We start from the raw sequence: 16971 nt of genomic DNA, 5'->3' as shown, positions 1-16971 counted from the left end.
TTACATATTCTATAGATTTTTGTAAGTTATTATAAAAATATTCTATTTCTTCATCATTGTGAGTCATCATAGGGGCATAAACCTGGATAATTATGATGTTAAAAGGCTTTGCAGCTAATTTAATAAGTATTATTCTTTCATTTATGGGCCACATTACACATTTAAAGATGTCTTTCTTAATCATGAAACCCACTCCATATTCATACTTCTCTCCACCAGAATATACAAATGTAAAGCCATCTCTTTCTAGTTTTCCCATGTTAGGCTATCTTGTTTCACTAATTCCCATCAGATCAACTTTTTCCTAAGTCTTTTTATTTCCTGTATAAGGTTGCCAAAATTCCCTAGTTGATATAATGTTCTCATGTTTCAAGTTCCAATTTTCAAGACTCTGTTTCTTGTTTTCAAACAAGGAATATCAGAGCCGACCTTCCTTTCAGATTTAAGTTGACATCATCATGGAGTGCACTTGCAGTGCTCGTTTTACTCCCAGTTTCAGTGGCTTCTTCCCTGTAACTATTTACAGTTTGGGACATTGCAGAGGTTCCAACTTCCGAAGCACAGCTTGTAGAATATTTCCGTTTCCCCATGGTCGACTATAGGATAGAGATAGTAACGTGGTGAGGCTCAATCTCTTCCACGTCTACAATAGCCAGCTAACTTGGCTCACTCTGTCAGCCATTGATCTGTATTCAGAATCTCCCACCTGCCAGTTGCTTCACATTGCCATTGATATATGAATTCTTCCACCAATGATGAAACAGAAGATGTCATTGCAGTCCCAACATCTTCACCAGAGCCCCTTTAGTCAACCACTTTTCAAGGTTCTCTGTAAGCCTTCAAGGCTACCATATCGGCCCGAGGCACACAAAGTCCCCACCATGCTTCACCTTACAAAGCAATCCTCTACTTTATGCTGCTTCCACCCTCCATGACGTGGGGTTGGGCTTTGGAGGGCATAGTATTGACAATAAACACAATATCCAGTGGGATAAAGTTAGTCTTCTCCATAGATTATTATTATTACCTGAGACCTCCAGGGAGTCAAGGACTCATTGAGAGAGGCTGCAAATTACCCAACCCAGCTATCATGTCTTCCCTTAAATTCATTTACACTAGATGCGCTCACTACCCCTAAGGGAAAATTATTCCACTCACTCACTCACTGCTCTCTGGGAGAAAAACCTAGCTCTCACCTCCTTTCTTGACTGAGAACAATCTTAACTTCCATGAATTCCCCCCCCTGGGTTCTCTCCCCACCTTCCATATAATGAAAAATTTCATCATTTGAAATGCTATAACAGCCATTCAAAAGTTTATAGACCTCTGTCATCACCCCTCTTTCTCCTGTTAACCAAAGTCTGCAATCCACATACTTGCAATCTGTCCTCATAATCTGGATATAATCTTCATAACTCTTCTTTGCACCCTTTCCACAGCTTCTTTATCCCCCTTAGAACCTGGAAGACCAAATCTGCACACAGTAATCTAGGTGTGGTCTTATCAAAGCCTTATAAAGAGGCAAAATTACTTCCTTATTATCCTTATATTCCTTATTATTATCCTCTGAGTTGTATTTGCAACTTTTGATATGTGACCTTTGAACTTTAAATTCTTATCTACCAATACACCAAGATCCCTTGCCTCTTCAGTTTCTTGTAGCATAACCTCGCTAATATAATATGCCGCTGGAACTCTAATCGTGCCAAAGTGCATAACTTTACACTTACTAACATTAAACTGATAGCCATTTTCGTTTGCCCAGATTTCCAGTCTATTCAAATCATTTTGTAATTGCTGAATATCAGTAGCATCCCTGATTACCCTGCCTATCTTTGCATCATCAACAAACAATTGCAAATCTGATGATAGACCCTGCTTGGTGTCATTAATATGTAGATTGAACAATAATGGCCCAACGACTGAACCCTGAGGTACACCACTGGTTACCTTAAATCTGGCAGATTCACACCCACTGTATACCACTTTTTGATATCTGTCTGTCAACCATCCCCTGATCCAAGTCAATACATTATATTCCAATCCCATATTCTCCAGTTTATGCAACAGTCTATCATGTGGTATCCTATCAAATGCCTTAGAAAAATCCAACATTATCATAGTGTATCCATTCCCTTTATCCAGCCTGGCTGTAACATTGTTATGGCCTTTTACATCCCCCAAATTTGGGAGATAAGAATCTCCCAAAAGTTTGGGGGACTCTTATCTTATGTAACCATCAAAGAAATAGTTTTTAAGAATTATTCAATAATATTTTATTAATATTAATTTCTAGCACGCAGCAACAATTTTTAATTGGTAATCCACCGACTGTTATGTACTTTATTCCATTCCTTTGAATTGTTTGTTCTACACTGATGATGTACTTTAATTTCAGTACGAAATTTGTATCTTTATTTCATTAAAGTTAATTACTGTGGTTATCGTGTAATTTATTATTTATAGCCACCGTAAAACTTTTATACCTCCATATTTGAGCATTTCTGGTTGAATTTCATCTACTCCAGTTGATGTAATTTATCCTGCTCATATATATATATATATATATATATATATATATATATATATATATATATATATATATTTATTTATTTTGCGTTTAATAATAAATTAAATTTATTCAGAAAAGAAAGATTCTCAAGCATAAAAGTGATTTGAAACCGTTGATATAGTACTAAGTGTTTCTTTGGCAAAGTCTATTTGAGATTTTCACATCGAAAATGAATTTAGTTACTGAAGTGTTTTGAATAATAAAAGCAAAATATACTGACTACTTTTATAGTTAAAGATGCAGAAAAAACTTACTTAATCCATGTTACTATTATACGAGTAGTAATAGTTTCTATATTATATTCCTTCTGGGTTAATTCAAAAGACTGAAAGTGCCTAGAATCAAGGAACTAAAATCTCTAATTTGCTATCTAAAATTGATAGGGACTGTCAAATTTTTCTGCTGAGAACAATAATACAGAGTGGCTTTTTTTGTTCTGATCAGACTAAGTCAGATCCATAAAGTACCTTTTTGTTGTCAAATGTTAATGGAGAGAATTATATACATGATTAGGCCCAAATCACAAGTATATATTGGCATGTATACTTCTGATATTTTTATATTTTCTGATATTTTTATATTGCATATATTTATGTGTTTTTAGTAAATTAAAGATGTTTGATAAGTTATAATGATACTGAAAGGCTCAATATATTAGAGATGAATTAGGTCATTTATGATATCCTGGGAAATGTATCTGTGTGCAACTTGTGAGAAAACAAAAAGCTGATTTATAATTCAGTTTCATATTTTGTTTATTTTAAAGTTAACTCTTAGCTTTATTTAACAATAATGTAGTCAGTTTAAAATAACTGACCTTGATTTTAGTATAAGAATCATAGGATCAAAATTTGAACTGTAATCCCCAATTCCAAGTCAAATATCACACAGTAATCTACTGTTTATCTGATCTTCAAAACAACGATCCTTAAATTAATCATTTCAACTAACTTCTGGTAGAGCACTATGTAATTGTACTTCAATTATCTGAATGGCAAACTACCTTGCTGATGTGGTCAGATAAACAGCACATTACCATAGTTTGCAATTTGTAATCAAGAAAGATGTTGTTAACTAGATCTAGCTTACAAAATTTGAAAGTGTCAAATCTATCTATTTAAAAAAAATGGAGCTATGAAATAAGCAAAAACAGACCAAAGGCATCCTTTTAATATTGTTATCTACTTTCCACCACAGACTCAAGTCTATGGTGGCAACTGGAAAAACATGTGATTATACTTTATACCTTTACAGTATATGTAATACTTAACACCTTACTAGTAAATGTTACTGAGTTTAATTTCATATCATTGACTGAAAAACCAGAGCATCTAGAGAAAATATAGCCTCATAGAATCAGTTCAAGAGTGACTACCTTAGCACTTAAAAAAATGTGAATGACAAATCAATCATAGTAATCAATTTAACCAAACAAAAACATGTATCTTATTTTTATGAGGGTTGCATTTTACTTGCACTGCCATTTGATTGTGAGTCCAATCTTGCAGTTTATTGTAACTGACAAAATACTATCTTAATAATGTACATGATAAATTTCCAATACATGCTTCATGTTAAATTTTACTTCAGTTCTCTTATTTGCTCCCTGCAATTCAAATGATCATATACATACACAAACATAAACACAAACAGTCATTTGTTGTTGATAATCTTAATAAGTAAAATTAAGGTTATGAACTTTTAAGTGAATTTTTTCATCATGCTAGGTGTACTGAAAACTCCACTCTTTCCTAACAATATAAAAAGTGATCCTAAGCAGAAATTATGTGTTTCCTGTTACAATTCTCACCCATCTTGTTCCAATTTATAAATAAATGTTATCACATATTATTTTTTCTAACTAATAGTGTACAAATAAACAATGAATTTAATGATAGATATGTTTTAAAAGAAACCACACTTACCTCGTATCACGAGCAAGGAATATGTGAGCTGGAGAATTAACATCAATGCACTCTGCTTTGACTATCTCATCAAGCAATGATTCCAGCTTTTCATCTCTACAATAGCAAATGTTCAAATAAAAACATGAATATGAATTGAATATCAAGAATTCCTACTTTTTTTTTCTATACTATAATCTGAACACGATTTTGTATTGAATTTTATCACTTCTTTCACCACCAATAAACAACTCTCATCTCTAGATATGATAATTTTCAACATTAAATATACAGTTAATTTTCTGTACCAAATGCCATTTAAATCTAATCCACTTTAACAAACCACATTACTGAAAGGCTATGGAGTTCCAAAGCATCACTATTTTAAAGACAATTGATTAGAGTAAATCTTCCACTATAGCAAAATATTTCCTTTCTTTGCTATAAGCTTACTATAGTGAGAGTTGACTGTATATAACCCATGGGAATTCATCGAGTACTTACACCATGTGGTCAGCTCTCTCAGGTGAATTCTCAAGGAATCCTCTGAGAGTTGTATGTATATGCTCCTTGGAGCAAGTAAGAATTGGGAATTAATTGAACTAATAAATTGAACTCTAAGATGCAAGAATAACCTCTACCTTCTGTGTGTGTGTGTGTGTGTGTGTGTTTTATGATAAATTCATAATACTATTCATTATTACATGAAAAAGTTAAATTTCACAACATGCTAATAAGTGAAACTAAAGTAACTTATTAGTTATTCAATCAATATTTTCAAATGAAGTCATTCATATCATTAATGACACGATTCCTAGATATCAAATGTGTGATTTACTTTATACTCACTGCACATTAGCTAATTCAGTTGCCAAAAACTCCCACGTAACTTCAAGCATTTCTCCTTTAGGGTCTACAAGTTTGATACCATTATCCTCTTCTGGATTATGAGAAGCTGTGATCATTACTCCAATTGTGGCTAAGAAAAAATACTCATGTTTAACAAAAAAAAAAAAAAAGTTACATTCTTAAATCTATGAAGCAGATATAATGTCCATATTTTTTCGAACTCTTTATGCAAAAAACTACTGATTAATTTTCATATACTGAAGGAGCAAAACAAAATATTCTACTGCCTAATAACTAAAAGACTGTCTCCTTTAGTATTTTATTTATTTTTGTTATGTTACAACTATAGTAAACTGAAAACATGCATTTCCAATTCAAACCTCCATTAATATTTTGGAATGCATTGCCTGAGAGGATGGTAAACGTGCAGACTAGGGATGATTTTAAGGAGTGGTATGATAAACTGTGTTCACTAGATGACCTCTCACAATTAATCTTGTGACTCTGTGGAGGTCAGGAAAATAATAATAATAAACATTGTTCTAGAGAATATAATTTATTACCTTTTTTATGCAAATTCAGACAAGTGAGGTGGTGATAGTAATAAGTCATTCACTTAAGATTTTCAAACATCACTTCCATAGTAGAAATTTGAACACACACAGCACAACATTTGGAAAATCATATCTTACTTGCTCCAATGGACATGAAAAGCAAATACAGCAAAAACATAACAGATTTTTTTTTAGCATCTTTATAACAATTTCCCAAAAGTTTGAGAAATTGTTTTCCTCAGCTGTTTTCAATAATTAATCTGCTATATTTTAATTAATTTTAATTTCAGTCCAGTAGTTTTTAAACTATGAACAAACTGTATACGAAGAGGGATTCCAATTTAAGCATGTGCACTACTGTTTTATTGAATTCAATTCCTAGTTGTTTGTTAATTGTACTGATGATGTCTTATGATACATAACATGAAATAAATGCATAATAAAAAAAGTTATTTACTGTGGCATATGTGTTATTCTATAGTTATGGATACCTCACAGGTTTCACTATATAAAAAAAGAGTGTTTTCCAACTCTGTGCTAAGCTCTTGTTAAAGGCATCCAGTATTTATTCTGTTCTGTTTTATGCTTACATGCAGATCCAAAACTGTACCATGCAGGCTTTCAAATCCAGATCAGATGGAGCAGGATAGCTAATCCTGATTCCTGTGGTTTCTAAGTCTGTATACTGCATGTACTTTTTTGGCCAGTTAGCCTGTTTTGTTGGATGAAAACATGCAAGTTTCCAAAATGAAAAAACCCTACCACCACCACCACCACATGAGACTGGCTAACTCACCTTCAGATGAAAAACCCTGATAAAGGTTCTTAGCATCCTGGATGGGATTTAAACTCAAGTCTTTCCAACCAAAAGGCATCATTGAAACCAACTGAGCTACAGAGACCCAGTCTTTATTATAACTTTTAATTTTTATTCCATTTAAACTGCATCAGAATAAATGACAGATTTATTCAAATGCTCAAACATTTTCTTCTTTAATAAATGATACTTTAATATTTGAATAATGCTCTCTCAATGTTTAATCTGTGCTAATATCTTTTCATGCTAACAGCAAAAACATTTGCTAAAGCAATATAATGATATAATGTACTTATATTTACTGGGGATACATTTAGAGATTATTATTTTTATTTTTTGGTCAATAGTTAAAAATCTGATGGTTCACACAGTTCACAAGTATACTTTGATATTGCTTACAGCCCATTGTTACTTCTGTGCTGGTGTCTATGTTCTAAATAAATGGCATATTCAGTATACCAATTAAAAGGTAATGCTATGTACATTTCAATTCATAACTGTCATTAGCTTCCGATATTTTCTTATTTTAAAATGAATACATGTAAGTGATAAATGTATTAAGTTTAGATGAATAAATCACTACTCCAAATATAAGCTTGAACCTATGAAGTACATAACATTACAAAGAGCTACTATAATTATATAAAACTGAACTTGTATAATTCTTACCTTTTTTTGCTTTGGATCGTAGTACAGCAAGTAATCCCATTCTATACATCACATATGTCAGGTCTGATCCCCTAAAAATATAAAAGAAAATGTTAATGATTTTCTAAATGACAAATTAGTTTATTTTTGCTAATAAATAGTTGATTATTCACTGCTGGCAAGATGCCATAATGTATATTTGCTACTACATAATTCAGATGGCCTGATAAGAAAGTCGAATTCCAGACAATATGTACAGTTGTAGTACCCTTCTTCTTTGAGTGCCATCTCCTATCGGAGGTCGGCAACCACCTTGGCAAATTTTGAGCGATCCTCAGCCACTCTAAACAGTCCCTCAGAGCTCATGCCAGTCCACTGACTGACTGTCTGCCAGCCAAGATTTTCTTCATCTTCCTTGTCCTCTTCTTCCATTTATCTTCCTCTTTATAAGCAATTGAAGTATTTTATATTTTTCATTACGAAGTAGGTGACCAAGATATGCAGTTTTCCTCCTTTTTATGGTATCTAAAATTCACGTGATTTCCCCATTTGTTCCAGTACTTCCTGATTGGACGTTTTTGCTGTCCATCGGATTTTTAACATTCGTCTGTATAACCACATCTCAAATGCTTCAAGTTTTTTTATTGATGTTGTCTTCAAGGTCCAGGTTTCTGCACTGTACAGCAGTATAAACCATACATAGCATTTAACTATGCATACTCTAAGCTCTAAGTTGCAGTTACACAGTGTTGATTTCATCAGGAGAAACTTTTTTCTTGCATTTCAATTCTAACTTTTATTTCCATTTCTGGATTGCATTCTTCATTTAACCAGCATCCGAGATATTTAAACTTTGTCACTCTTTCTATTCATTTCCCATTTAAAGAAAGTGATGAATTAAGAATTGGTTTCTTGCTTATGACCATGAATTTAGTTTAGGTGATATTTATTTTTAATTCCCATTTTTTCACTCTCTTCATTCACTAGTTCCAGAAGATTTTGAAGATCCTGAATATTGTCAGCCAGGAGAGCTATGTCATCAGCATATCGGATGTTACTGATGATTTCACCATTTACATTAATCCCTTTCTCTCTTCCTTTTAAGATTTTTTGAAATATGGCTTCTGAGTATATGTTAAAAAGAAGAGGTGACAGAACACATCCTTGCCTTACTCCTCGTTTGATGTTAATGGAGTCTGTAATAATGTCATCAACTTGAACAGATGCCTTTTGGTTCCAATATAAGTTTTTAATGATCCTGATATCTTTACCATCTAATCCAATTCTTTTTAATAGTGCAATCATTTTAGTATGTTGGACTTTATCAAATCCTTTCTCAAAGTCAATGAAGCAAATACTTCCTTGTTTTGATCAATACATTTTTGGAATAAGATTTGAGAACAGAAAAGAGCCTCTCTTGTTCCCAAACCATTTCTAAAGCTGAATTGGGTATCATTGATGGTGTCTTCACATTTTCTGTATATTCTTTTTTGAATTATTTTCAGAAACATTTTGACGTAACTCATTAGGCTGATCTTTCTATAGTCATTACAAGTTTTCGCATTTGCTTTTTTAGGTAGCATGAAGAAGGTCGACTGTAACCAGTCTTGTGGGAATATACCTGTATCGTAGACCTTATTAAATAGCTTTACTAATATAGCAATGTTGTCACCTTCTAATAACATTACTATTTCTGCTGGTATTCCATCAGGGCCTAAGGCTTTACCATTTTTAGCTGAGTTCAGCACACATTCTACCTCTGATCTTAGAATGCATGGACCGTCCATCTGTTTATAAGTATTTTCTGGATTCTGTCTGTTATCAGAAAAGAGTTCTTCTACATATGTCACCCATTCTTGTATTTTGTCATCTTTTTCGAATATTATTTCTCCCTTGTTGTTGTTTCGAAGGACACATAGTTGTTTTTTCTTAAATATACCTGAGGTCTCTTTCAGCTTTTTGTGTAAATTAAAACTGTCATGTTTTCTTGTAGAATTTCAATTTCTCTACATTTTTTATTCATCCAGATTTCTTTTGCTTCTTTGATCTTACCTTTAATAATTTTTTGAACATCTTTATATTTTGTTGGACTGTGATTTTTATATGATCTGCATTAATCCATGAGAGAAAGAATTTTGTCAGTTATCCAATCTTTCTTTTTTAATGCTCTATCAGGACACAAGGTATTGGTACATTTCTCTATGAAGACAGATTTTAATTTGTCCCATGATTCATCAACTCTCATGACGTCATCATTCTTGATAAGTGCTATCTCTTGATTCAGATCTTGACTCAATTTGTTTCTTATCTCTGGGTTTTTTAACTTTCCTAAATTAAACCCTTTTTGTTGATGTTTCTGAAGTATAGCTTACAGTCTATGTATTATGATCAGAAAATTAAGATCAGAAGCAATATCCGCACTAGGATAGGTTTTTGTGCTCTTTATGGAACTTCGAACTCATTGATTAATTAGCAAATAATCAATTTGGTTTCTGACTATATTTGTATTATTATCTTGTGGTGATCGCCAAGTATATAGCCTTCGGGATGGTAGCTTAAACCATGTGTTTGCAACTATTAGCTCCTCTTCTTAGCAGAATTGAATAAGATGGTCTCCTCTCTCATTTCTTGTTCCCAGTCCATGTTCACCAACTATACTCCACTTCTACCTTTCCCAACTTTAGCATTGAAATCACCCATGACGATGTTAATATCATGTTTTTTTGTGTTTTTTATTAGTTCCCATCTATCAAAGGAAATAAAATTTCCTAGTGCTCACCTATAAACACAGATTGTTTTATTTATTTTTATTTAAAAAAAAAAAAAGTAAATGAAACAATGTGAGAACTACGGGAAATTCTCTACTGAGCATTCTAAATAAAATGTATGCAATTATACTTGAAAAGAAGCAAAGAAAAAAATTGGAAGAAGAAGAAGAAGAAGAAGAAGCTGGACATAGGCCAAAATATGGATTGTCCAGACCACTTTTGCTTCAACACAAACAGATACAAAATCATGGGAAAATAACAAGGATCTGTAAATTTTGTCCATTTCAAAATGATATACAATATGGTGCCACAAGAAAAGCTACTGAAAACAAAACAATTATATGGTATTAATGGTACAATATACAAAACAATACATAGCCTATATTTAAGTTGTAAGTCGGTTATTAGAACTGAAGTAAGTGCAGGATAGATAGTTTAATATAATAATGAACTGTTATTTATCAAGCATATGGACAACATTAAGATAGCAATAAACCTGATATCACATTTGGAGATGTTAATCTCATTCCTTTTACTTTATGCTGATGATTTTATATTCAAATAAATCAGTAAAATCTTTTGTGTTCCTTATCTCATGATTGTTATAATAAATGTGGAATGAAAATCAGTAATAAAAATATAAAAACTATTAAAACAGGAAGAATATAAATATATCAACTACATCCTAAAAATGGAGAATATATATATATATATATATATATATATATATATATATATATAAAAGTAAATTATTATTTCAACTAATTAGGTACAATTTTTATAGGTGGCACAAATTAAATATGGAATTAGGTAACAGAATAAGCACAGCTGGTATTGATGGGTGACATAAATTTATATGGAATAAGAGAGAAATTAGTTGAAACGCTAAATTAGCCATATACAAAGCAATATTCACCAAGTTTTACTTTTGTCTACTGTGTAAGAAAAGAAAGAATCCATTAAAGAGTATGGACCACAGACATGTGAGTTTTGAGAAAAAATTGAAAAAGGAAAACACAGTATCAATGATAGAATCATGTTAAAATAAAGATTGTAATATTAAAATAAAAGAATGTAACAGCTTGCATTGAAGAATATGCATATATGCATATTGATGAGTTCTTTATGCATCTAGGGGTGGCATGGCCACTTAGCATATCACCTTAGATTAGTGAGGAAAGGCTAGCAAAACAGATGTTTGGAAAACTAAACCAACAGAATGAGCAAGACCCAGGTGGACTGATGCAATTAAAAATGACTTTAATTGCATCAGTAAGTGCCTCTTAGAATGTTAGATGTGACCATAATGGAGACCTGACAAATAGCAGATTAATTTCGAAGTACACTGTTAATAATGCAGAACTATCATAGAACTCTGCATGCTCTTGGTAGTGCATATCAGGAATTTGTTGATGATTTTTTTTTTTTTTAACATATGGAAACCCGGTTCATCTCCTATTTGTGAGGAGGATAGTTCTGTACTCTGCTTAATTATCACCAGTTTGGGTATGTTAGGTTATATTAGGTTTTATTATTAAACACATGCTGCATCTCTTAATCTAAATAATATATAAAAAGCAAACAGTTTAATCAATAATTAAACCATACATGATTTTGTGATGTGATGAAAATCGTACTGACACTCCTTGTTGAGTAAAAATTTATTTGAACGAGTCCACTGCAAAGTGGTCTGCAAATTCATACACAAGTTATTCTGCATGTGCGACTTCCCAATTATCCAGTGTTCAAACAGCCAACAGTTAAACAATTCTTGAACAATGCCAAATATCATAATTTGATGGGGGAAAAAAACTAAGAACGAGAGAACTAAACACATCGCCAGTTGACCTTTACCTACATTACAATAACCGTACCTAGTGCAATACAATAGATTTACTACTATATATTCAAATTCAGATGTCATCGGGGGTTCAAAAAACTATAAAAACAATGTGTAATGGAATAAGAAACATTTGAATACCAACAACAGGGAACTGTAAAACGTGGAAATCAAATACGACAACACAAACTAGCTTAATCCAAGAGTAGGCCAACAAAAACTCGACATAAGGATACTACATCGCAATGAACGAAAAAACATCACTATGTATAAAAGAACCATGCCAACAGTGAGTGATAATGGGTACAAGAGGCTCTGCCTAAAAGCTTACGTGACATACATGTATCGCATCCAATGGCATGTCAAAAATTGGGGTTACTTTCTAAATTCAATTTCGAAGTACACTGTTAATAATGCAGAACTATCATAGAACTCTGCATGCTCTTGGTAGTGCATATCAGGAATTTGTTGATGATTTTTTTTTTTTTTTAACATATGGAAACCCGGTTCATCTCCTATTTGTGAGGAGGATAGTTCTGTACTCTGCTTAATTATCACCAGTTTGGGTATGTTAGGTTATATTAGGTTTTATTATTAAACACATGCTGCATCTCTTAATCTAAATAATATATAAAAAGCAAACAGTTTAATCAATAATTAAACCATACATGATTTTGTGATGTGATGAAAATCGTACTGACACTCCTTGTTGAGTAAAAATTTATTTGAACGAGTCCACTGCAAAGTGGTCTGCAAATTCATACACAAGTTATTCTGCATGTGCGACTTCCCAATTATCCAGTGTTCAAACAGCCAACAGTTAAACAATTCTTGAACAATGCCAAATATCATAATTTGATGGGGGAAAAAAAACTAAGAACGAGAGAACTAAACACATCGCCAGTTGACCTTTACCTACATTACAATAACCGTACCTAGTGCAATACAATAGATTTACTACTATATATTCAAATTCAGATGTCATCGGGGGTTCAAAAAACTATAAAAACAATGTGTAATGGAATAAGAAACATTTGAATACCAACAACAGGGAACTGTAAAACGTGGAAATCAAATACGACAACACAAACTAGCTTAATCCAAGAGTAGGCCAACAAAAACTCGACATAAGGATACTACATCGCAATGAACGAAAAAACATCACCATGTATAAAAGAACCATGCCAACAGTGAGTGATAATGGGTACAAGAGGCTCTGCCTAAAAGCTTACGTGACATACATGTATCGCATCCAATGGCATGTCAAAAATTGGGGTTACTTTCTAAATTCAATGAGATCATTTTCCTGAATGATCGCATTGAATTTAGATCATGAATACTTTCGAGAAGGACTAAACTAAGATATTTTTACCTCTATATTTAGATAACAATGCTATGCTAAATGCATATCGGGGTGCTTTTCTTTCGTTCTTTATTAATTATTTACGCCGATACGCGTAAATAATTAGCCTCTCTTGACATATGCTTCATCTTTTTTTGACTACGGAACGTGACAAGACAGGTTTTAACTTACTTTTCTCGAAATCCAGCTGTTCCATACTGAATTTTTTTCGTAGAGAGTTTTGGATAAGCTCGAATAGCCAATCTTGCTGCTTTCGAAAAAGACAGTGCCATGAATATGTCAAGAAATGTCACTTACACACAACACAAGCTCAAATTGAGCACCCAACGAAACCAAATTCGTTTCAGAAACTTTATCTCGACAACACCGCCATCTATTATGTATAATGTGCACTAATTATAAACAATACAGTATCTTAGTTACGTTTCAAATTGGGTCATTGAAGACAAGTCAAGCATTTTCACTAATTAACAGATATGAGTCAGTCATTTAAAAAAAAAAGCGATCTCCAGGCTAAACCAGTCAAAATATTGCGTAAAGTTCGAGACTATAATTTTTAACCAGAAGGCGTTTATAAATAGATGTCGTAAGCTGATTATATTTTCTGAATATCTCTTCACAATAGGATATTAATAAAACATTGTATCATTTGAAAGGAAGGTATAATAAACATCCACCGTCCTTCAGCAGCCAAGTAAAACAAGATTTGCCTATTGACTTTGAAAAAATTAGAAGCCTTGATGTTCGTGCTGATCTCGAACTGTTGGTTCTCATCATAGAGCCAGCAGTTGCAAACAGTTATCAAGTCGGTAAAGCACTTAATAGTTGCTGCTGTTGTTTTGGAATTAAGGCGCTGAAGCAAGTAGGTTTACGAGACCTAAGCAAGTAGGTTTAAGTCTGACTGTGTGTGTGTGTGTGTGTGTGTGTGTGTGTGTGTGTGTGTGTGTGTGTGTGTGTGTGTGTGTGTGTGTGTGTGTGTGTGTGTGTGTGTGTGTGTGTGTGTGTGTGTGTGTGTGTGTGTGTGTGTGTGTGTGTGTGTGTGTGTGACTGATGAGTTTTCTTTTTGCGGGATGAAACAGCCGAATTTCGAGGAGGGAAAAAAAAAACATTTCACCTTATGAGACCAGCTAATTCACCAGCTAAAACTCTTATAAAAGTTCATTGAACCAAACTTAGATTCGAACCAACCAAGATTCATAATCGATACCAACTGAGTTACGAAACGCTCATTCAAAAGTACTCATAATCCTGTATGTTCTCATAAAATGAGAATATACAGAATTCTGGATAGAGTAATCGCCCTTTAAGTACTGCAATAATAAGGCAACTCAAGCGGAACACTAATATCACTTTCTAGACTTTTAAAATTTTACAAGCTAAACCATGTTTCACATGGTTATAAAATGACAATGGAAATAAATTTTCTTTTATTTTCACAATTTTCATTGAAAAGTCAAAGTCTTTTGCTCTCTTCTAGTTATGCATCATTCCCCTCACTTATTGAGTAACATCACGATAATTTGTACATTTCAACTACTGTGTAATCATCATCAGTCGGTTTTACTTTGTGTAATCATAATAAGACTAAAACAGAGTTCAACTTATGTACACGTAAATTTGAAAATTTTGAAGATATACCTATTTTGAAGACCAATTATCTAACAGTTAAATGAAAATCAAAATGAAACAAAGGGCAATGTATTTAATAAAATAAATAATAAATCAGCTAACGCCTTTTATTCCCTTATAGGGACCACGAGATGGTGGCACATTTGAGCCGTCTCTCTTCACTGCGTACCGCTTAATTAGTGATAGCTTTGGGCCATCTGTCTCTGATTGGGTACCAGTGGAGATTGAACTGCCCACTCAGTCTCCAAAAGTTAGATAGAGCTAAATGGCTTCGCCTACTCCCGTATACGGGAATAAAAAGGAGTTAGCTGATTTTTTAAAGGAGTAGGCGAGGCCTTTATACCCTATCTAGCTTTTGGAGACTGAGTGGGCAGTTCAATCTCCACCGGTAGCCAATCAGAGATAGCTGGCCCATGTCTATCACTAATTATAGCAGCCACCGATGAAGAAGCTGGCAAACAAGTGCTGCCATCTCTTGGACCTAACCCTAACAAGATATGTCACTGTCTGAAATAATGTGGGTATTACGGTCGAATTTCTAGTGTTTACGGGACGAAAAACCCGAGTTTCCGGGAGGAAAAACCCGCTAGCCCATGCCAGAGATCGAGGAAAACGGGAAACCAGCTTGCTCATAGTCACTTCCGGGCAGCGTATTCTTCTACAATCAGGAACTTCATTCTTTGAATGAAGGTCCTGATTTGATGAATGCTGGGCAGCGGCCCACACCACTAACCACACATGGCCGTCGACAGATTAAATCATGACCTGAGGCAAACAATTAAATATCTCCCCTGATGGATTGGAATGATTTCCTTTTATCCTTACGGATGGCAGGGGCAGCTATGCTACCATACTAGGGAAGTGACTATGAGCAAGCTGGTTTCCCATTGTCTTCCTTGCCCTGATGGATTATAAGACAAAAATATAAGAAAATCTTCAATTGCTATTTTGTTTTTATTACAAGAGAAATATTAATGCAAAACGATTACAAAATAATATTAAATGTTTGCTTTACGGGGATATCGCACAATAAAACTATTTATAAGCTCTTCTAAATTTAATTTACAAACTTTGTCCGCCTGTATCGATATAGTTGGTAGACCAACCAATCTTTCTTAGGTCATTGCTGTTCGCAAATAAATTTTTAATCAGTTTAAGCTTGGGAAAACTTCTTTCCACACTTGCTAGGCTAATAGAAATTGTTAGCGTAGAACTCATATTATTTCAATAACATATAGGGTTAGGAACCACGGGCAGTTTTCTGCTGTACCGTCCTCCTCTTGTGCCAATCAATATCACTGATAGTCATAAGCAAGCTATTCTGTGGCAGTTGCTGAAAAGTCGTCTTCAAAAGTTAGATTAAGATTAAATGGATTCTCTATTTAATCTTAATAGTAGTGTAGGTTTAAAAAAAAATTCGTCAGCTGGAGCCACATAAAAAGTTGAGAGGGCATGAGACAATGATCATATTGCAACAGAAATACTTAAGATAACTAAAGAGATTGCTTCAAGAGATTTTTAATAAAGTGGAATATGAAACGATACCTAAATAAAGGAAATAAGCAGCTAATTATAATTCCAAAGAGAAGGTAATTTGTGGGAGAGGCCATGAAATGTGAAAATGGGATGCGTATTCTTCTACAATCAGGACCTTCATTCTTTGAGAATTTTTTTATAAAATAGAAAATTAAATAAAATGAAATGAAATATAAATGATATTAAGACATTAGTAAGTCGGTTGTAAAACAGGTAGAAGCCCTTTGCATCACAGTTTTACTTCAAAGAATATAATTGCAAGACTTGTATAGAATTTAAAACCTTCTTATGCCCAAATTTTATACATTGCGCCAAAACCTTTGATAATATTAATAGAAAGGCATCGTGGTTAATTGGAAGAAGCTATGGAATTCCTGATAAATATGTGAGAATACTAAAATAAACATATAACGAAGTAAAATCTGTATTATTGCTCAGTAAATGGCAAATATACCAAGAAATTCCAAAATTCAATTTATACCAGAAAGTAC

General features: G+C 33.3%; 1 protein-coding gene across 2 annotated transcripts in view; it reads right to left on the bottom strand.

The window, feature by feature from the left end:
• nst (phosphoglucomutase 3-like protein nst) overlaps positions 1–13671 on the bottom strand; it is a 188276-nt gene extending 174605 nt beyond the window's left edge. The window contains exons 1-4 of one of the 2 annotated variants that reach the window (XM_090394875.1): positions 13487–13671; positions 7366–7436; positions 5326–5455; positions 4498–4593 (exon numbers count right to left, since the gene is read on the bottom strand). In XM_090394875.1, coding sequence (XP_090251001.1) covers positions 4498–4593; positions 5326–5455; positions 7366–7436; positions 13487–13587 — 398 coding nt within the window. In that variant the 5' untranslated portion in view covers positions 13588–13671. Of the gene's footprint in view, positions 1–4497; positions 4594–5325; positions 5458–7365; positions 7437–13486 lie in introns of those variants that run through there. The other variant, XM_090394884.1, reaches the window with a different exon arrangement.
• Positions 13672–16971: the final 3300 nt, after the last annotated feature.

The sequence above is a fragment of the Typopeltis vanoorti genome, chromosome 1 (assembly GCF_054136105.1).
Source record: "Typopeltis vanoorti isolate ZY-2024b chromosome 1, IOZ_Tvanoo_1.0, whole genome shotgun sequence".
Classification (NCBI taxonomy): Eukaryota; Metazoa; Arthropoda; class Arachnida; order Uropygi; family Thelyphonidae; genus Typopeltis; species Typopeltis vanoorti.
This window is presented reverse-complemented; position numbering and strand designations above follow the sequence as displayed.